This window comes from Uloborus diversus, chromosome 5 (assembly GCF_026930045.1).
Source record: "Uloborus diversus isolate 005 chromosome 5, Udiv.v.3.1, whole genome shotgun sequence".
Classification (NCBI taxonomy): domain Eukaryota; kingdom Metazoa; phylum Arthropoda; class Arachnida; order Araneae; family Uloboridae; genus Uloborus; species Uloborus diversus.
In genome coordinates, this window is record NC_072735.1 from 37168480 (window position 1) to 37190129 (window position 21650).

Consider the following 21650-nt stretch of genomic DNA (forward strand, 5'->3'; position numbering starts at 1 on the left):
TCAAAGAGAGATTTTTCTCCCCACTTAAACTACAGGACAGAATTTGAATAACTGCAAATAGCTCCAATTTTGGAAGGGATTGGTAGCAACTGTTATCTTAGTCCACTTCTGACTGTCAATGCACCTGTTCTGTTTCTGACTGAGTTCTGGAAGCATTTTTCAGGATATTAGAACATATGTTGTGTTCATCCATCCATGATATGGGGTGATGAATGGAATAACAATCTATATGAAAAAATCTGAACAAAAAATTCAATTTATTTCAATCAAGGGAGTTTTTTTTCATAAAAATTCACTTCACGAATAGTATAAGAGAAAATAAATTACAAGCATCAGTATATTTTGCCCTGTGTAATCGAAACTCCCTGATTGAGTAAATGGGAATAAAGCCTATAACAAAATTTATTTTCTTTATGTTTATAAGTGACTGAAAATTTTGATTAAACTAATGTTTTGTCCATAATTATTAATTTTAGAAAATGATACTTTGGAGTAAGGAATTTTTTAAAATTTGGTAATAATAACTACATTTTGAACATCTAAATATTTTGACGTTACGTTGCATTTCAGAAAACAGAAAGATTAATCTTTGCCTATTTTGTTACTTAAGCAGTTATTGATAATAATAGTTTGTCCCAAAATCTATAAAAACTACAAATCCTGTTTCGGTACCCTGAATTTGAGTTTAATTGCCTAGTTGAGAAAAATGTCTTTGTTTCCTTTTTTTTCCTCGTGTAAAAATGTTGGAAATTCTGTGTTTGAAATAAAGTTTACAGATGTAACAACACCAAAAAATAAATTGAACATTAGAGACTTTGATTGTAATTTTTATGTGGTAATGACCTGAAGACTTAGTATGGAATAAATGAGTTTTCTTCATGCTAAGTTGTATTTAAAATATCTGTCAAAATTAAATGTAAACATTGCTTTTCCACGAAAATTGAAAATAAGTACAAGTCCTCTACTGGTGCTGTGAATGATTTTTTCTTTGTAATATTGTTTTGATGTGAAAATATTGTTCAAAATTTAAGTAATAGATGTATGATGCAGAGAAATAAATAAATAACAATAGATACATTTGTTTCTTATTCATATGAGTTGAAAATAAGTAATGTTTAAAATTACACCCCCTCAACTCCTCAATTTATTTCTGAATATTTCTATCTACATCAAATTAAAGTAATAATTTTAAATTTTATTCAAATTAATATTTTAACCATGATTACCTACTGAACAACTAAAATATTTAGAGGTTCTTGGTATTTTTTCTTTATTTTTTTTTGGGGGGGGGGGGAGAGGTTACCTCGTTTTAACCATCTACCTATTTCTAGTATTATGCTTTCAAATTTTCCTTTGCATATTTACCTTTCAAATTTTTAATTTAATGTCTAACTTAATCACAATTAAATCAGAAAATTGTACAGGGTAAACTTAAACATGCAATTTTTTAATAGCAAACCATTTTTATTAGTAATATTGCTTTTTAGATGGTTACAGGAAATATTTTTAGATTTAAAACTCTTTATAACGCTTGCCTTTCCGAAACAAAAACAAGCAATTTCTAATGTGCATTATCTGTCGTTCATTTATTTATTTTCATTTTCTTACCCTTTTTTTATCACTTCATTTATTTTGAATTAATTAAATTCTATTACATGGAGGTGAGAATTCACATACTGTGAACCAAAAAAGTAAAAAAGAAATAAAAATTGTTACAAAAAAAAACTGTTGGCAGATTTAAATGGATATATTTTTGCTGAAATTAAAAAATAATAAATTATTCCTTAGATTTAACTGTAAAAGGCATGTGACAGCAAAGTTGCACTTTTTGAAAATTAGCATATTAGTGACTGAAGTTTTTAATTAAACTAATGTTTTCTTTTTCGGATGAAAATGCTGGAAATTTTGTGTTTTAAATAAAGTTTATAGATACAATAACACCAAAAAATAAATTGAACAACAGAGATCTATGTTGTTTACAACAACAACAAGATTACAACCATAATATCATGCTATTGACCTGAAAACTTAGCACGAAATAAATGAGTTTTCCTCATGCTAAATAGTTTTTAATTTTTAGTTTTTGCTTTCTGATAAAAATTCAAAGTACGTACAAATCCTTTTTTGGTGCTCTGAAATGTTTTAATTTTATTTCATTAAAAAAAATGTCTACTACCTAACTCCTTTCATTCTAGTATTGTTTTGGTATAAAAATGTTGAAAATTTTAAATAATAGATAGTGTACTTTCAAGAAATAAATGTAAAACAATGGAGACATCTGTTTCTTATGCATATACGAATGTTGGAAAAATATAATGTGTCAAAATACACGCCCCCCCCCCCTTAACTTCCCAATTTATTTCTGGATATTTCTATCTGCATCTAGTTTCAAATAAAAATGACCTCTGATTAATATAATTTCAGTTTTCAACTTTATACAAATTAATCTATTAACTAGGTGTAACCACTAAACCATTGAAATATTCAGAGGTTCTTAATCTCTTTTTTTGGAAGGGGGGAGCGAGATAGGATCCCCGCAGTGTGGGGGTGCCCCACGTCTTAAGGGGTCCAACCGCCTATGAAATTGAAGAAAAAAAATTGAAAAAAAAAAAAACCTATCACTAAGACTTATTTAACGTTACAAATATACACTGATGGTCTCTGGGGAGGGGCTGATTTTGTTGCAGGGAGGCCCAATAGATCTGGGCCTGGATAGGATACCTTGTTTTAAGCTTCTACATATTTCTAGTATTACTCTTTCAAACTTTCCTTTACATATACATATGTGCCACACTCCTAACAGCTCCCCCCCCCCCCCCCCGTAGGTGGGAATCCCAGGCATATATTTCCTTTCGGAATTTTTAAACTAATGCTAGACTTTGTTCCATTTAAATCAGAAAATTGTATTTTTTTCCTTTTATTAAAAATAAAGAAGTAATGCTTTTGATATCAATACAAGAAATATTTCTATGTTCAAAAATCTTTATAAAGCTTAATTCAATGTAGCAAAAACAAGCAATTTTTTATGTTCGTTATTTGTTGTTTATTTAATTTTTTTTTTCATATTCTTAATCGGTTTTTATTTCTTTATTCATTTTGAATCAATTAAAACTATAATATAATTTTCGTTGTCTCGGAATCTTTTGATTAGTTTAAAATTAATCGTATTAAAGAGAATAAGGTTTAAGAAAAAAATCTGCTTTTAATTCTGCTGACACAGGCCCATTTTGTCTTTTTTTAATGTTTAAATCAAAATCGAGCGTTTCATTTATTGACAGCATGCATTTTCGAATCCGCGGGGCGCGTGCTTACATCCTTCAGAACCCGTTTCAGCCGCTCTTCTCGCTCCCGCTTGTGATTATTTTTTTAAATGAAACTCGAAAGCGAACAAGGAGCCAATCTTGCAGCTTGGCGGCAACCCTATCGTCCCCTGTAACCGGTTGCGCTTTCCGAGCGTAGCTGTTGTCGCAACTCTGAAAACTACGTTTTCATAGGGTGCGTTCGACGAACCTCACCGGTTAACCAGTAAGTAACCGGTTACTTACCGCAGCGTTCTATGATCAACCGGTTACCACACTGGTTACCATTCTAAGCAGTTGATTGGTTGATTGGAGCACATGATCATTAGTTGTCACGTGATTAACTAACCGGTCGCTCTCGGTCGTTGCTCATCGAACGCAACCATATAGGGACTCTAATATTTACCGCAGCAAACCGCTAATAAAATGAGAGATATAAGCTGTAAGCCTCTCCTCCAACAAACTGAAAGCTGAATGGACACGAAAAAATAAACATTTTCGCTCACGCTTGGTTTGCACGTGGAATTTTTACATTATGAGACTCTGTAAGCACATAATAGTAATGTAGGATAAAAGTCTAAAAGAAAGAAAGTTAAAACCATTTTCACTCTGAACTTTTAGTTATTCCTTTTCTCTTTGTCTCTTACATACTGCAAAGTAAGGATTATCTGTTTTCATTTACAACCAAGAAATCTACTTAGATCATCAATTTACTCTTATATCATGGTTAAATTTGCAATAAATTTAAGCTTTTTAAAAAATGTATAAAATCCATTTCTGAAAATCTACGAATTGTTTTTCCTAATGTCTGAGATTTTAGACTAGGGGGACCCGGGGAAAAAAGGGTAGTTGGGGTAAAATGGGTATAGTTGTATTTTTCTTGATTTTATTCTACTACTGGACAACATTTTTTGAAAATAAAAAAATATGATGAAAATGTTTACATATCAGGCAACATTTTGACTTGAGAAAAAAAAATCTAACAACTCATTTACCAGGCTTAGCAACAGTTTTATTTTTCAGAACACAAAACAATGCGTTTATAGTGAGTGATAAACTTCTTCTAGAAAAATTTACAGGAAGAGTTTCGGAAAATTTTTATTTGGATTTGATAGAAAAAGAATTTTTCTATCAGAAAACTCAAAAAATAAGTAAATTTTAATATTTACAAAAATTTTATAGTACTTTTAGTTGTGCAGGGTAAAATGGGTATAGCCAACATTTTCAAGTTAAAGACATTGAATGCATGAAGATTAAAAAACTTAAATTATCTTTGCTAGACAAATGTTAGATATTATTCATCTTTTAAACAAAAGTATGTTTTTAAAAAGTTTTATAAATAATTACGCTGCATTTATTTGTTTTATTTTAATTACTATAACTTATGCCAATTAGTGCTTAAAGGTATTATATTTTTCGATTATTATCGATATAATTAATGATTACTGTAGGTTAGTAATTTACTGTAAGTTTATTATGTATGTGGTTCATTGCTACACATTATAAAACATAGTAAGTATTGATAGCTAATATGCTGTCTTTTTAATTTCCCAGAACATAGTCTAAGTATTACCTCACTCACAATCACAACAGAATCCTTATGTCTCATATCAAAGTTGTGCTGAATAACTAAATCCTTCTGCTCTACCTATTGGTTCACAGCCATTTTTTAGCGCTGGTAAGGAAATGAAAAATTTACAAAAAAAAGTAAGTCCAAACAAAAGTGGGAAAAGTTTTAATTACAGAGCAGGTGGCTGCAAGATTGTACAAGAACAGGCAAGAGACAAACAAAAGCAAAAAAAAAAATAAATAAATACACATAAAATAAATAAATTTAAAAAAAAGACATTAACAATAATTGATAAAATAACTAATGAAGTAGAAGTGAAAACTTGTGGTTTTCTAGTTAATCCCAGCAATTGGCGACAGGGCCGTTGTTGGAAGTCATAGGTTTAATCGCTGAAATGTCATCTGAAGGTGACTATGCTGAGAAGTTTGCTACAAAATCATCTGCCAAATTATCCCATGTGCTCCCCAAGAAAGATGACATTGATGTTGTGCAGGCATTACAAAGTTGTAAAAATACTTCCTCAGCCAAGCCACAAGTCTTTGCCAATGCGCCTTTTATTCATAAATTTGATTCTGTAAACATTTTTTGTGGTTGTTTTGGATTAAAGTTTTTATCCTCCAATGCAATTATACTCAATTTAAAAAAAAAAAAATCCCCTTTAGTGCAGTGTAGTTCAACTTTCAGGGGTCTGTCCAGGATTTTTCACAGGGTCCGTTTTTTGTGAAAAATCAAATAATTTTGTGAAAAATGAATTAATTTTGTAAAAAATTTCGCAAAAAAAAAAATTGTTAAAATGAAATTTTAAAATTTAGAGATGGCACAAACTGCATCAATTAAACTTAAAGTTGAGTGTTTTTTCTCTTTTATGTCGAGAAAGTCATTCTGGAGTGTTTTTCTGATATTTGGAGTGGGGGGGGGCATCGCTCTCTCATGTATCAATATTTATCTACCATTTTACATTATGTTAAATTATACTAGAAATACTTCTGTACAGTATTTAAAATAACTGTGACAAAAAAATAAATAAATAATATAAAATTCTGAATAGGGTTCAGCATTTAACTTTTTGACCCCCCAAGACACTCTTAAAAAGCACAGAATTTCGTTTAAAACTTATAAATTCCGTGATTTTAACAAAAATAAAAAGATATTTTAATTGTTTACCTCTTAACAAAGCGTAATAATCATCAAAAATTCGAAAAATCGGATTCCCATAGCGGATGCAAAGAGATCGCAATTCTCAAAGTGAAGGTATCGAAAGTATAAAAACAGCTTGTAAAAGAAATATTTTTGATAAAATTATTTTAAAATTGCATTTTAGAGTCCTATGATAAACATTTCATTAATATCTGTGGACACAGTTGACGCAAAAAAATAAATAAATAAATAAATAAAATAAGATAATAAATAAAATAAAATAAACCATCTATTCAGCATTTTAACTTTTGACTCATAACAGAAAATGGAATTTTGCTTTAAAAACTTGAAATGAGAGTTCTAACAGAAATAAAGAGACTTCATTTATTTGCATCTTAATAAAGCGAAGTTAGCTTGAAAAACGAACAAAATATGATTCTCATATCGGATGTTAAAATATTGCATTTTTCAAAATGTAGACATCTAAAGAAAAAAAAAAACGGTAATTAAAAGAGTTTATTTAAAGTTAAACTTCCTTGTTAGCATCGAAAAATCAAAACCCATATAATTTTCTCCCAAAATAACAATTAAACATTGCACTGCACCGTAAAAGCGCAAATATTGACAAGCTGGCAAAATGATGAGAATATTTTCTAATCAAGTCCTTATAAAGGTTCAACGCCAGATGCTAAGTGGTGATAATTTTGAAGTTGTTAACCCTATCTGAAGCGATCAAATTTTTTCCTCACCCTTACTATCCCTTTGCAGTTTTGAGTTCATTTTGCAGATACAGTGAAACCTGTGTAAGTTGACCACTCGCGGTGCAGTACTTTGCTGGTCAACTTAGACAGGTGGTCAACTTATAAAGGGCGGTAATGATTTTTTTTTTTTTTTTTGTCATTTCTTGAACCATGTATTCATTTTGTGAGTAATTCACCCTTATTCTTTCTGTTCAACTCACTTTCATTGTTTAACATTATTGAAAGTGAAACAATAATTAAAAATACTATTCAAATAATTTTGTTATTTTTTCCTTGTTTTTAACTATATTAGACACTGTAGTTTTAAAAATACCCATGTACCGGTAAATTTTCTCTGGCTTTCTCCCCATTTTCAATTAATTTCAATATAATATTTCATACTTTTTATTATTCTTAAGTTCAACTAACTTTCTTTTTCAAAGCCTTTTTTGTGCAACTTATAGCAAAAAGAGCAATAAGCGCGACTCTCCCAGTTCATAAAGGCAAAATTAAAATGTCATATCTCTTAATCCCTTGCACCAGAAACATGTAACTTTACTCATTAGCAGGCCTGCATACGCACAGTGCGAGGGACCCGCGTCCTTAAAGGGGCTAACGGCCCAAGAAATTGAAGAAAAAATAGAAAAAACTAGCACTAAGACTTATTCACTTTACAGACACTGCTGGCCACTAGGGAGGGGCCCTACATATTTTGTTGCAGGGGGGCTTAAAATGTATAGATCCGGGCCTGCTCTTTTTAGCTCTATTCCTGTGTTGCCACAACATATTGCAACTGAAAGAAAAGACTTTGAACTTTTCTACTGACACCTATTTTCATTGAACAGAGTACAAAAAGCTATCTCAAATAGAACAACAAATGAAAAACAAGTTTGGAGAGTAAAGAGCAGCATAAGCGCATAAGCTTTATGCTGCTGTTTAGTTAGTAAAATGCTAGTCTGTCATCAAAGCATTAAAAACCTTTTTGGAAACCTTTAAAAAAAAGAAAATAATAATAATAATAATAATAATTATTATTATTATTATTATTATTAATAAAAAAAATAATTTGCAGAAGAAAGCTTAAAAAAATAAACCAAGTGGTCAACTTACAAAGGGTTTCTTACAACACTTCAAACCAAATTTAGCGTACATTAGTGGTCTAGATAGAGAGGTGGTCAAGTTACAGAGGTTTTCCTTCATTATATGAGATAGGACTAATTCCGTTCCTGACAAAAGCGATCAACATAGACAGGTGGTCAACTTACAAGGGTGGTCAACTTAACAGGTTTTACTGTATATATTATTAATGTTTATTAAATCATGAGTGGAGAAAAGTGCTTACCAATGCCTTTTCAGAAAAGTTTACAACAACACCGCTGCTAATTAGCTGTGATAAAACAAACAACCATTATATTTATTTGGCAGTAGCAATTATTTATTGCTTGCAGGAGCATCGCAAGAGTGCTGATTTTTTTTTTCTTTTCAAAATTAGCCGATTTTGTATAAGTTGATCCCTCTAATTTGACTTTAAAAAAGGTTCCAACAATTATTGGTTTATACACAGAAATATGCATTATTTTGCTTTTAGATTTGCTCTTTCAATAAACAATTTGTGAAAGATCCGATCTTGTTTATCAGAATTTTGTGAAGGGTCCGTTTTGTTTGATCGGGATTTTGTGAAAAGTCCGTTTTGGTTGATCGGATTTTTGTGAAGGGTCCGTTAACGGACCCAAATATCCTCTGACCAGACCCCTGACTTTAAACAGCATATACCCATTTTACCCCAGAGCATGGGGTAAAATGGGTATATACACAGGGGTAAAATAGGTATACCCCTTTGCACTAAATTTAAAGTAAAAAGTTAACACAAACTATGTCTAAATTAGACCTAAGATACACAATGTATAGAATATTGAACAAAAATACAATTATATTTCATGATATTTCTGCTATGGGTAACTGAAATTAAAAATGCTGTTTTTTATACCCATTTTACCTCGGGTGATCCTATGTTTTATGTTCTATCTTTCTAATATACTTATTAAAGACCGACCGAAAGCGCCCGAATTCAGGGTTTGATTTGAAATAGGTGACACCACATAGGCGGATTTAGGACTGAGTTCCTGGGGGGGGGCAGGATTTTTTTTTTAAGCGACATTTTTATTGCCCCCCCCCCCCCCCCCCCCCCACTCCTATGTTTTTGTCTGTTTCCTGTGATGCATAAGTCCATGCTTTACTTTTTGTGTGTTGTTTTCATTAATGTGTTTTCATGCTGTCCTTTTTGAATTGACCTTAAGAGAGGGAGCTGGTATCAAGAGAGTGACGCAGGGCTCCCTTTTAAGTGGGAAATAGAATATCTCCGATTTTAGGGGACCCGGGGGTTTCTCCCCCGGAGGAAATTTTGTAAAATGGATATAAAATTCTGCATTTTGAAGCCTTATAAAGGTTAATTGGATAGACATAGAAATTGATAACTAGATTATACAGTTGTACAGTATTGTTCAAACTTTGTAAGAAACAGCCATTTTAAGTTTGAAAGAAAAAATAAACTAGTTTTCTCATTGCAATAACCTTTTTTTAATTATAAGTAGTGCAGAAAACAAAAAGGAATAGAGGTAGTGTATCATTTTTTTTTCCTGGCTAAACAGATTAACAATATGCAGTAGAAGTAATTGGAACCTACTAAGTTTAGGATTTTCAGAGACTTATCTAATTATTTTCAAGGACTCTAGAATAAATAAAATTATTTAACGCACTTCATTTGTACTTCCCAGTGTCTGATATTTTAGTACTTGATTGTAAATTTTTGCAGTCCTGTTCTAACTTTGGGAGAATTAGCTATTTTAACTTTAAAAGAAAAAAGAAACCATAGATTTCTCATGACAACAACTTTTCTTCAGTTGCAAGTGGGGCAGAAAACGAAAAGAAATAGAAGTAGTGTGTATTTTTTTTCCGTGCTAAACAGATAGACAATATGCAGAAGAAGTAAGATAAAAGCAATCAATGCAAAAGAATTTCCAAAATACTGCATTCAGGATTGAATAAATAGCAAGATATGAAACATGTGAGTCACAAAAATTTATTTCAAATAATATGTTACAAACATGAGAACCATGATTTTTACATTTTTAATACAGGATGTGGCAAGGAGCTGAATTTGACATATGTTGGCATTCCTCCCCCTCTACCATTTGTTAGAAATTTTAAAATTTAAGGTTTGTAACCACACGTTTCCAAATATTCAAGGTTTTCAAGCACTTAAAAATGAAATTAGTTTTTTCGAGCAATTTCCGTTTTTTGAGGAACAAATCATTAATTTTTCTTTTTGGGAGTTAGGGACTCACTTCAAAGCAGGGGCCCTAAGCAACAGCTTGTTTATCTTATAGGCAAATTAGACCCTATTTGTAATTCACTCCTACCTGTAAATTTTTGCTTGATTTTTTGTAGTTTTTACGAAAATTCGTCAGTTTTTACGGTTAAAGGATTTTTACGATTTTACCAATCTTTGTTAGGTTTTTATAGACTTTTGTAAAATTTCAGTAAATTTTTCCAAAACTTCTGATGACTCAATTATTTAGATTTCAATAATGACAAGGACTGACTCACTTAGACTTAGATGATTATGACTTACCTTACTTTTTAAACAGTATTTATAAAGTAAGTAAAATTGTACTCTCCCTCTAAGTAAAAAGATTCATTTAATCAGAACTCTCAGATAACTGAAATTTATTCAGTTTGCAATAGTATTTATTCTCTCTCTCTTTTTAAAAAGAGAGAGAGAAGGAAAAAAACTATGTTTTTTAGAATTTCTCAAAAGGCCAATTAATATACTAAGAACATAAATATTTTGCACAAATAAATACTTGAAATGTGGACACAAATCATAATGAGTAGATCGTTCTGTTAGCGCGAATGGGGGAGGGGGGAGATTTTCCCCTTTGCTTTAGGTTCTAATTTGTTAAAATAATCGTAAATTATTATAAGTGTTGCAGCTTAATGTATAGCTCGTTTAGCCTATATTTTCTTTCGTATGCTTGCCCAAATGGTTTTCAGTCCAAAATAGTGAATTTAGACACATTTTCAGCACCCCAGTGACAGTTGTACTATTTGTATTTAATGTTCGTTTTTTTTTTTTTTTTTCTTTTCTCCCATCAAAAAGGACATTTGCTTTTCTCTTCATTTTCATTGAACTATTCAAAAAAGAAAAAATCATGTTTTTTTTGTTTTAAGATTTTGGAAGATGTGTTATTACTACATAAAGTCCTCCCAAAACTGGGGGGCATTGCCCCCTATGCCCCCCTATAAATCCACCCATGCCCTTCTGAACTATTCAAAAAAGAAAAAAAAATATATATATTTTTTTTTAATTTTTGGAAGATGTGTTGTTACTACATAAAGTCTTCCCAAAACTGGGGGGGGGGGCATTGCCCCCCCCCCCATAAATCCACCCATGTGACCCCAACAGAGGTCTTAAATGCAAGGCCCGTCATTTCATTATTATTTCCATGGGACTCATTTGTATTGAAAAACAACAAAAACCATCCCAGTTGTACATTGGCGTAACTACATACCGCACGACCCTGCAACGCTGGCGGGCTGGGAGTTGGAAGAGACCAGAACATTTTTGTGCTTTGTTTTCATTCAATTTTATAAAAAAAATTCTGTGAATCAAAATTAGTTTGAAAAGCTTATATTGATTCTGGGCCCCCCTAGAGCACCAGAACCTATTGACCCCTATTTTGATATCGAAGCCCTAGTCCAGACACTTTTTCAGGGCCCTCTTGTAGCCAAACATTACAATTTTTGCCGTTTGCTAAAACAGTTTTAGCCAATTTGGGACCCCCAAATAGCAAGGACCTTAGGTCATGGCCTATTTAGTAATTGGGCCATGAGTGGAAAGAAGGGGGTCCACGGCTCAACTTCCATTCCTTGAAAGCCAAACCTTGGAATGGTGCAAAAAGTATTATATTGCCTTCCCTAGGCCACCTGCCGCGGAGAGAAGGGAAAATCCCTGAAAAAGGAGGAAAAAGTCCTGATTGTAAAGGAACCTGGAAACGGACAGCCAAACGACGTTTTTTGGTGGGATCTGGATTGGAGAGGGAGAGTGGGATGGGGTCTGAAAATTTTAGAGCATCGTTTTTATTTTATGTTATTGATTTTTTTCCGGAAATGAAACTTCGTTTGAAAAGCTTGTATTCGTTCTAGGGCTCCCTAGGACTATAATATTATTCAAGATCGTCTAAAATTACGATTTTGGAGCAATAATAAAAATTTCTGTGAGAGTCTTAAAAACCTTCTTTTCTTATCATCTTTTAATCTGACCCACATTTGAAGTTCTAGGGCTTTTATTTAGAAAATTTTTCAGATGAGAGACTCGAACCCTCCATCAACCCAATATTATCGAAAGTCGCCCAAAATTTAGGGTTTTATGACTTTGATTTTCAAAAAATGCTGGGAGAGCCTCGGAACTTCATACCTTCTCATTATTTTTTTAAAAATAAACTGTTACTTGCCCTACTGACAGGGTTGCCACTGAGGTCCGCTGCCAAAAATAGTTGCTTTAGTAGCCTGTGATATGAAAAAGTCTCTAAATAGTCGCCAGATGCAGAAAAGAGTTTTCTGACTTGTGTCAAATCCTTTTTAAAGAAACTTTCTGGCATGATTTCTTGATAAGACTGACAGCATAAAAAGAAATAGAAATGTAGCTTTTGCGCTATTTCCAATCGTATGAAAATTAGCTCTCATTTCCAAAAAAAATTCTCTTAAAAGGCATCATTAAGAATGCAAACAATAGTAAAAATAGTAGCAGCGGAAACAAACTTTTATAAAGATCCCACAATCGAAAAAACAGAACTTTTCATTCAAGAATATGAAAATCACAAATTTTTAATTGTGAATATGTTTATTACATTTAATTTTCCTAGTTTTTAAAGTGCTTATTTTCAACAAAAAAAAATGAAAGTGGTAAAATGTTCCTGTTTTTTGTTTTCTTTTTCCCCCGGAAACTAGGAGGTGAATTTGTAAGCAAATTTTCAACTCTTTTGCTCTAAGGGAAAAAGTGAAGAGTTTTTCTGTATTTTAGTCGTTTTTTCACTTAGGAAATTGCCATGTCTTACAACTGATTGCAAAATAGTGGTTTTTGGCAATATTTTTGGTAAAATAGTCCCTATAGTCACCTTTGCTTCAAAATAGTAACTTTAGTCGCCAGTGACAGACCAGTATTGCAAATTTAATCTTAAGTTATTCATTGCGTCTGCTACATTTGTTATTAAATATTCCGTCCCCCCCCCTTCCCCCGTGGGTGAGCAAAACTATGCTACGATAAAGGTTGGCAGCTCTTTGTATAGCTAACCACTTTTTCCTTAGATTATTTCGTAGAACGCTAACAAAACGTTTTTCGGGGATTTCTCCTTGAACTTGAAGTGCATTGGGGTACAAAACAATACTTGTAAGTACCAGTGCTTGCCATATTTAATCATAGAAAGAAAGGCAACATGAAGGCAAAAATCACAGATGAAGAAAACCGCTTCTCCTTAGGCGCGCTATTGTTAAAACTCTTGCCACACTTTCTGTAGATTATCGTCAAACTGCCAAGTGCATCTTAAACGAAGCCAACTGCACTTCTGTCGGTTTCTCCTTGAGTGCGTTCATAAAGTCGAACATGTTCAACGAGTGAAGCGAGTTAACCGAACGAGGCGTTCAAAAAGAGAACGCGTTATCTAACTGGTCGTTCAGAAAGTGTAACTCGGTTAGTTTCGTGAAGCGAAATTCTTAACGAAGCTCACGAAGGAAAGAGGTGGTTTGCTCAGTTAGAAAACATGGCGGCGCCCAGTGCATGCAATGTTTATGTTTTAAATGTGATATATGCGAGGTTTATAATGAGTTTATTGTTGAGCATATGAAATCTTGTAGCGATAAAACAACAGGGTTTGCAGAGTTGAGAAAATTTCAGTAAAAAAAATCGAAATAAATACTTCATACTTTAATTATTCATTTGCTCTAGACAACTATGACACAAAATAATAATAATAATAGTAATAATGCATTTTGAATTTTACTAGCCTTTACCGATGCATTGTACTTTACTTTTAGTCTAGTAATCCAAATACACCTTTGCCTATCATTTCTTAACGGGGGGAAAATGAGTCGGAGATGGGAAATTTTAAATCAAAAACACATTTTGCATTTTCCTGTAACTCATCAAGAAATAATTCAAAATACCTTTCTTAAGTCAGGTCATATCTGATTTTATAAAAGTTAGTAGATTTATAGTAAAATGTTTTCTATCCAAAAAGAGTCGGCGTGACTTTTTCTGCATATACCGGGGATACATCAATTTAAGAGTAAACAAGAGACTGTTTTCTATAAAAAAAATTTAGATTTAATAGAAAATAACAATATTTTCAAACAGTAGGGCAGAAAATAGAATGTGTGGGAACATATTTTTTTCTTTTTTAAAAAAAGTACTACAGTCAACGCTCGATATAACGACCATCTCCATCCCAGAGAAAAAGGTCTTTATAACGAGTGGTCGTTATAAGAGGTATAAATTTAAAAAATGTACACCGTCATCATGCATGCCCAAGTAAATGCCCAAATGTTTTTTATCATAGGAATTTTTAGAAAAGTAGTGTACAAAATATTATGACAGAATATTGAACAAGTTTTAAAGTAGAAAATATAGGGAGGAAAATGTTACACACTTTCAGATCTGCTAGTACTACTACTACCACAACAATTTCTGAAGATAAAACCAGAAACAGAGGTCTGCCTTTTTAGCAGACGTGATTTTTGCAAAACATTATCTTCTGTTTCAGATATAGGTGGTAAATTGTGTTTCTCTTGCTTTCCAAAGAAACATTTAAAAGTCCCTCGAGAACCCCAAATCTTTAAAAATACTAGATTCAAACACCAAACTACCAATACATCTGTCAACTCCCTTTTCTTAGGAATCTGGAATTTTCTCGATTTTTCCTCCCATTATTTTTTCTGTGCCACCTGTGGTGAATGGTAATCCCCCCCCCCACCCCCTCTTAAAGTTGGATTTGACATTGAAAACTTCAGGCAGATGTCCGTAAATCAATGTCATTTTAAGCTACAAATTTGTTTTATTGGAAAGAACACAAGAAACCGCTGATTCGGTCGCTGTATTGGATTAGACGATACAGAACGGTCGTTATAACGAAAGCAAATTAACATAGAGTTTATAGGAACAAAGTTGGGACCTACCACTGGTCGTTATAATGGGACGGTCTTTATAATGTGTGGTCGTTATAATGAGCGTCGACTGTATTTATTGTTCTGTGTTAAGAAACAATGATGGAATCGAAAAAATTATCTCGATTAAGACGAAATTTAGTTGAAAGGAATCTGAAAATTTGTTTTCTTCTTTTTATTTTATTCAAAAGAAGAATCCTCTAGTCTTTTTTTCATTACTAACTTCAAAATACATATCCTCCGAAAAAGCAATGATCTGCGTCGTGTGCTAACCTAACGTCCACCATCTTTAATTTTAACTGACTGTTCAAAAAGTGAACGCGGGTAACGAAAAACCGAAGAGTTATCATTCGTTAAGCCAGTGAGTTTCGTTAGACTTTTTGAACACACCCCTTATCAGTTAGAGCGTAGCGGAAGAACGGATGATTTCACTTCTTGAGTCATTTGACGTCACATTTGCTTGAACTTTAAAAATTATTTTAAAAAAACTACTTATCGTATCGCAAACATTTTTTCACCGATGATATTCATGCATATTATTCTATCATATAAAAATAAAATTGAAAAATTGAAAACTTCTCTTTTTGGTTATGATGATGCAATCCAAAGCTTTTGTTCCAAATTTCACTCCAAGATAAAATTTCGAAGGCTGAGGTTTTCTGCGTTTTAGTTGCTGTAAACAACAATTATTCATTTGCATCTTTAAATGATTTATCTAATTTACAGGGATATTTTTGATGATTCTGAGATTAAAAAAAAGCATCAACTTATCTGATATATGTTAAGTACATAATAAATTTTGAACTTCCACCATTCTTTAAACCCCTCCTTTGTAAAGATGTTTTTTCATCATTCTTTGTAATTTCACTTTGATGAAATTTACAACAAGGCAAGTAAAGAAGCAATTGGACATACATTTTTCCTACTTCGTAATGTGTCACTGTGTTGAAGAATAAAATATTGAGTGCATCCTATTGTAGTTTTCAAGATTGAATTTGAAATTTTTTATCATCCACTACGAAAATCAAGCTCATAAATTACATTTAAGTTTTAAAAAAATAAAGATATTTGTTGTCCTAAAAATATCCTAAAATTTTATCGCAATTGTGTCCAAAAATTTTTGAAATCATCACTCTAACCCCTGCCATCCGCTCATGTTTGTAAACACATTGATTTCTCAAAGCCTGGTGTGTAGATGAGCCAGCTTCCTCTCCTGACCCATTTTTGCTTCCTTTTACAAAAAAGGAAGTATTGTATTCACAAAAAAAAATTTTACTCAATAATCAACCTTAATTTCCATTTTACGCACCCCAAATGAATGTTGAGTTTTTTTTTCGTCTCGACTACGATAAGTGCCTAAGACACGCGAAATATCCATTTTGACAATTCCCGGGTTAATTACAACGACTTTTCTCATGGCGTCTGTATGTACGTATGTATGTACGGATGTGCTTTTGTATGTCGCATAACCCAAGAGCGGTATGTCCTAGAACAGACTGGGGGCCACCTCCCCCCCCCCCCAGTCTTGGAAACCCCCTCCCCCATAAATCCGCCCATGTGGGGATCATGGAGCAGACTGTGCCGTTAGAAATTTGTGAGGGTGAAATGCATATTTTTCTCGTTTCTAATTCTTGTGGGAGGGCTTTGCAGTGTTTGGTCCATTGCTCTTGGGAGGAATGGCACCTCTAATTTATGTAGTACTTAACTAGCCTTTACAGTTACTATTTCAGAATGTAGAAGTCAGACTGGTAATACAATATATTTTGTTTATTATATAAATAACCATTGTTTTCTAGTAGAATTAGAAATGAGAATTTAAATTCAGGCATTATGATGATGCCTAGGATAAATTTTTAGGCATTAAAATGAACAATAAAGGTGGCATTTATGGTGAATCAAGCATATACTATCGTATGAATGTTTTTTTTTCTTTCATATTGAAGAGAAATGCTACCTATTGCCAATAACATAAATAAAAGAAATCTGAAAAAATGTATGAAACCAAATATTTGTGGGGCACTCTATGGTGATCTCGCCATATATATATTAACGAAAGAACAGAACGACGTTCATTAGCAAGAGAGAACAAAAACTAGCTTTATTTTCAAACATGGATGCCAGCACTAGAGATTTGAATATCATAACAGTTGCCACTCAATATGAAAACAAAAAGTAATATATTTTTAAGAACAAAATATTATTTAATAAATATTTGTAAAAGTAATTTTAATATTTTAAAATTACTTTTAGAAATTTTTTCTTCAGTCACGGGCCTCAATCATGAAAAAGAAGAGTCTGAAATGAAAAGTTTCAATGCAAATCAAAACACTAGGATCGAATCTGACATCCAGGTTTGAAAATCTTTGCATTTGTTCAAAATTTTTGTCTCAATATGCGACGGACGACTACTTATGCCTAACTCTGTCACTAGCCTTAGCAGTAATGTTAACCAACCATAATGCCTTGTCTTCGAGAAATTCCACTGTGGAGTAAGTTTTACAACTAAAAACAGCTGACTTTTGATGCTTAATAATATGATAAGAAACATTAATTTTTTATTGACAGTCATACACAAATCAAAGATGATGAAAAGGATCTTTTAAACAGAAAAGAATAACTTTGACTTCAAGATCCAGCCCTTCTCCTACCCCACTGCCATTTCTGATTATTATTATTTTTTTTCTTTACTCTGCTCATTGTTTTTGGCTTGTAATTCATCTTATTTATACTTATAAAAATATATATGTGTGTTTTCACATATTACAATTTTTTTATTTATTTTTCATTTATCACTTAGAAATGTTACACGAAGAAAATCAAGACAAGATGGAATCAGTAGCATCAAATATTTTGGTCCAGTTCAAAAATGAAGCTGGTGAAATTGGTAGTCCCCCTTTTGATATGCCAGTAAATGTTACTGCTCAACAGTTACAAATTATCTGTAATTCAGTACTTAAAAAAGTAAGTGTTTTAATTGCGACATTTGTTAATCAAATCTTAGAAGTTGTTATTTTATTCAGAAAATTAATATACTGTTTTAGGGGCATTCCAAGGTATTTTTGACATTTATGTAGAGTCCATAACGTGACCTTTTTTGCCATAACTTTTTAATTTACTGTTTGATTAGTATATTATTTTATTTTGATCTTTTCCTACCAACACACCAGCTCAAATTAAAATAATTTGCAAATCAAACGGTAAATTAAATAGTTATGGCAAAAAAAGGTCACGTTACGGACTCTACATAATGTCAAAAATACCGTGGAATGCCCCTTTATTGAATTGCATATAATCTATCTCTCTCTGTTTATAATGCATCTTACGTTTATGAACTTTCTAAAACATGGCAGCTTTCAAATAAATGAGTAATAATGAGTAATATGAGCTTAATACCATTTATTTCTTCATCTTCTACTGAACTCCCGATTTTGCACAAGTCAATCAATAATCAGAAACATGTATTTTCTCAGTAAAAAGCAAATACCAATGTTTTTGTCAAAAATTTGTAAGTTTAAATTCGTTTGCTTTTGTTTTATTTATTTATTTATTTATTCATACACAAATTCTGTATTGATGTTAAGTTCTGTTGTGCAAAAAAACGAACATTTTTACTGTACCGTATACATTTTCACTTTTTGAAAAAAGTATTATACATCAATGCAGCTAAGGTTTTGAGGAAGGATAATTTTTACCTTATGTATCCCTCGGTTTAGACATTTTTCAGTTTACCTGCAATTTGTATTATCCTCGGCACTTGTGCCATCTAATTCTGTTGATAATCGGGCGTTTACTATACATTAAAATCTTACTGAATGTTTGTACAGTAATTCATGCCAGCTTCAGAGTGACAAAAGAGTTAAAGGTCAAACCAGGCGTCAAAATTTTTGAAGCAACCATTTTTGCCCAATTTTATAATTTTGTTGTAGTATTAAGTTAATTAAAGTATTAATTGAAACCTTTTTGCTCTAAATTGCCCTGCTTTAATTTTGCAATGTCTTATTATTTTATTGTTAATTCATCATGCAATACAAATCTTATTGAGCAAAAATAAAAATCTGTTTTTCAATATAATCATGATGTTTTTATCAGCATGTCATATAATGCATTTGAAACAAAAAACATAATATTACCCGCAGATTATATGCCGTTTTTTATTATAATGAAATATTGCAGCGAACTTGTAGGGACCGCAAATTTTGTTTCTTTAAAGGGAAATTCATTCTAATGAAATTTAAGCAGTATTATAGATATTAAATGGAACTGAAAATTTATTTTGTTGTAACCAGATTTCACTGTGTCTGCCAAGGTATTTTTTGCATTGCATGCAGGATTATACTGTAAATCCTATTGCAATGAAATTCAAAAGACTGCAAAATTTTATTGAATGTAATGGAATTGAAGCAATATAGTGGTAATTAAATCAAGACTGAAATTTTATTTTGTTGAAATGTATATTTCGTTCTATTCGTATTCATTGTAATGGGATTTCGCCAGTATTTCAAAAAATGCTGTACAAGTCTTTACTTTCCAAATGAGTATTTTTGCTTAAAAATTAAAAGAAGAAAAAAGCATGAAAGAAGGCTTAATGCATCTTAAAAATATCGTGAAAAACAAAAAAAAGTAAAAAATAAATATAATAATTAAATAAATATCGAAAAATTAAAAATTGGAAAGTAGGGTATTGAGATGGGGGAAAATGTATGTTTGTCACCCCCCCCCTCTAATAACTTTTGAATGAATAGTCCGATTCGAACAAACTTTTTTTGGTTCGAAAGATCTCGGCAAGGACACCTCATTCCCATATTTCACTTTTTGATTTGAACTATTTTTTGTTCAATTTTGAATAGTTCAAAAAAACTTAACATTAGCGCCTACGGGGAAATTCAAGGCAATTCTGAACTGTGAGGCGAATTTGCTTCAAACAAACTTTGTAGGAAAAAGCTTTTGATGAAAAACTTATATCTATACATATAATAAAATAAGATGTTTGTGTGTGTTTGTGGCGGCCATCCCGGGAAAACGGTAAGGCCTAGAAAGATGACCCTGGCGCAAAAAGAAGAATGGCGTAAAAAGGCGGACCAGCTGGTTGCCGAAGGCGGCTAGTATAAAATATATTTTTGATTTAAACAATTTTCTGTTCAATTTTGAACAGTTCAAATCCTTAACATTAGCGCCTACGGGGAAACTGAAAGTCAATGTAGATTCTGTACTTGAAGGCGGATTTTTTTGAAACAAATTTTGTTGGAAATAGCTCTTGACGCCAGACTCCGACTCCGATAATTTAGGGACACCTGACTCCGAATTCGACTCCTGTGCCAGATAATTAATCGGACTCCGACTTCCCGACTTCGACTCTGACTTCGTAGCTTTGGCAAAAATTTATACACAGAGGACAAATGACCGACTCCGATTCTTGGATATTCGACTCTGACTCCTTTCTCTCAAAATGAGATTGACTCCAACTCCTACACAAAGATATGCGCAGACAATTTTTTTTTTTTTTTTGACAATGAAAATTATTTTTTTAAGTTGACATTTTATTGTTTTTATTTATTTTGGTAGGTGCATCAATTAATTTTAAAAAGTAATTTTGGCAGCAGGGGGAAAAGAAACTTTTTTTTTTGATATGATGTATTTATTTAAATGAGCTTATTAATTTCAATTTTTTTTTTTTTTTTTTTGAAAGCTGTTAAAGATTTTTTTAATGGAAAAAAGTGTATTAGCTGCTTTGTTTAAAAAGTGCTGCTATTTTATTTGTTCATTTTTTTTTTTTACGCATTTAATTTTTTTTTTAGATGAGTGAGGAATATTTTATTCCTAGAAATCAGCTTGAAATATTAAAAATATGTTTGAAACAATTTGGTATTTTAGCTATTTTTGAGAATATTGATCAGGTACTAGAAAGTAGTATGGGTATACGGGAAAGTAGGCTTGTTTAGTTCTAGATGGAACTTCTTGTTAGTTATATCCTGATTAGAATGCAATCTACAGATATTCTCAGGAATCTGTGACGATTGTTGCTGCATCATAATGTTTTTGATGCCAGGCCATTTTAAAAATATGTTTTATGTGCTCCCCCCCCCCCTGGCCCCGTGCTTCCATTTCTACTAGAGTCGAATGCCATAAATTTCTTTCTTCATCACTGGTCATTCACAACATTTTTTAAGAAAAGCCCTTGTATGCAATATGTTTAGCATTTCAATAACAATAAAGGAAAGGAATTCATTGTAAATAGGCTTCAAATATAATGAATATATTCATTCAGAAAAGCTAATTTTATTTTGGTGTGCAAAATTTCAGGAAGAACCAGTACCTTTTCTTTTCTTTGTTGATGATGTACAAATTAAAGAAAGCTTGGCAAGCACATTAAAAGATAAACCTTCAAGCACTGAAAAAATTCTTGATATTGTGTATGCTGAACAAGCTGTTTTCCGTGTCCGACCTGTCACTCGATGTACAAGCTCATTACCTGGGCATGCTGAAGCTGTAATTTCTGCATCTTTTAGTCCAGATGGCCGGTAAGTTTGTTGAATTTTATGGTTTGTATCGATGCATGTGCAGTTAGACCAAATTGTATTAACACATCGACACCATTATTTCAATGCAAAAAGAGACTTTGGAAAAAAGATTAGTTGTGAAATATCAAATGTGTTTTGATCATTTTTGTTCCTGTAAAATCAGTTGTTG

At 32.1% G+C, this 21650-nt stretch overlaps 1 protein-coding gene across 4 annotated transcripts in view; it reads left to right on the top strand.

Moving 5' to 3' along the window:
- Nucleotides 1-3713: 3713 nt before the first annotated feature.
- Nucleotides 3714-21650, top strand: part of LOC129221998 (notchless protein homolog 1-like) — a 50608-nt gene continuing 32671 nt past the window's right edge. The window contains exons 1-3 of one of the 4 annotated variants that reach the window (XM_054856409.1): nucleotides 3714-3956; nucleotides 17761-17924; nucleotides 21264-21481. In XM_054856409.1, coding sequence (XP_054712384.1) covers nucleotides 17763-17924; nucleotides 21264-21481 — 380 coding nt within the window. In that variant the 5' untranslated portion in view covers nucleotides 3714-3956; nucleotides 17761-17762. Of the gene's footprint in view, nucleotides 3957-4249; nucleotides 4451-9701; nucleotides 9811-17760; nucleotides 17925-21263; nucleotides 21482-21650 lie in introns of those variants that run through there. The other 3 variants (XM_054856410.1, XM_054856411.1, XM_054856412.1) reach the window with 3 other exon arrangements.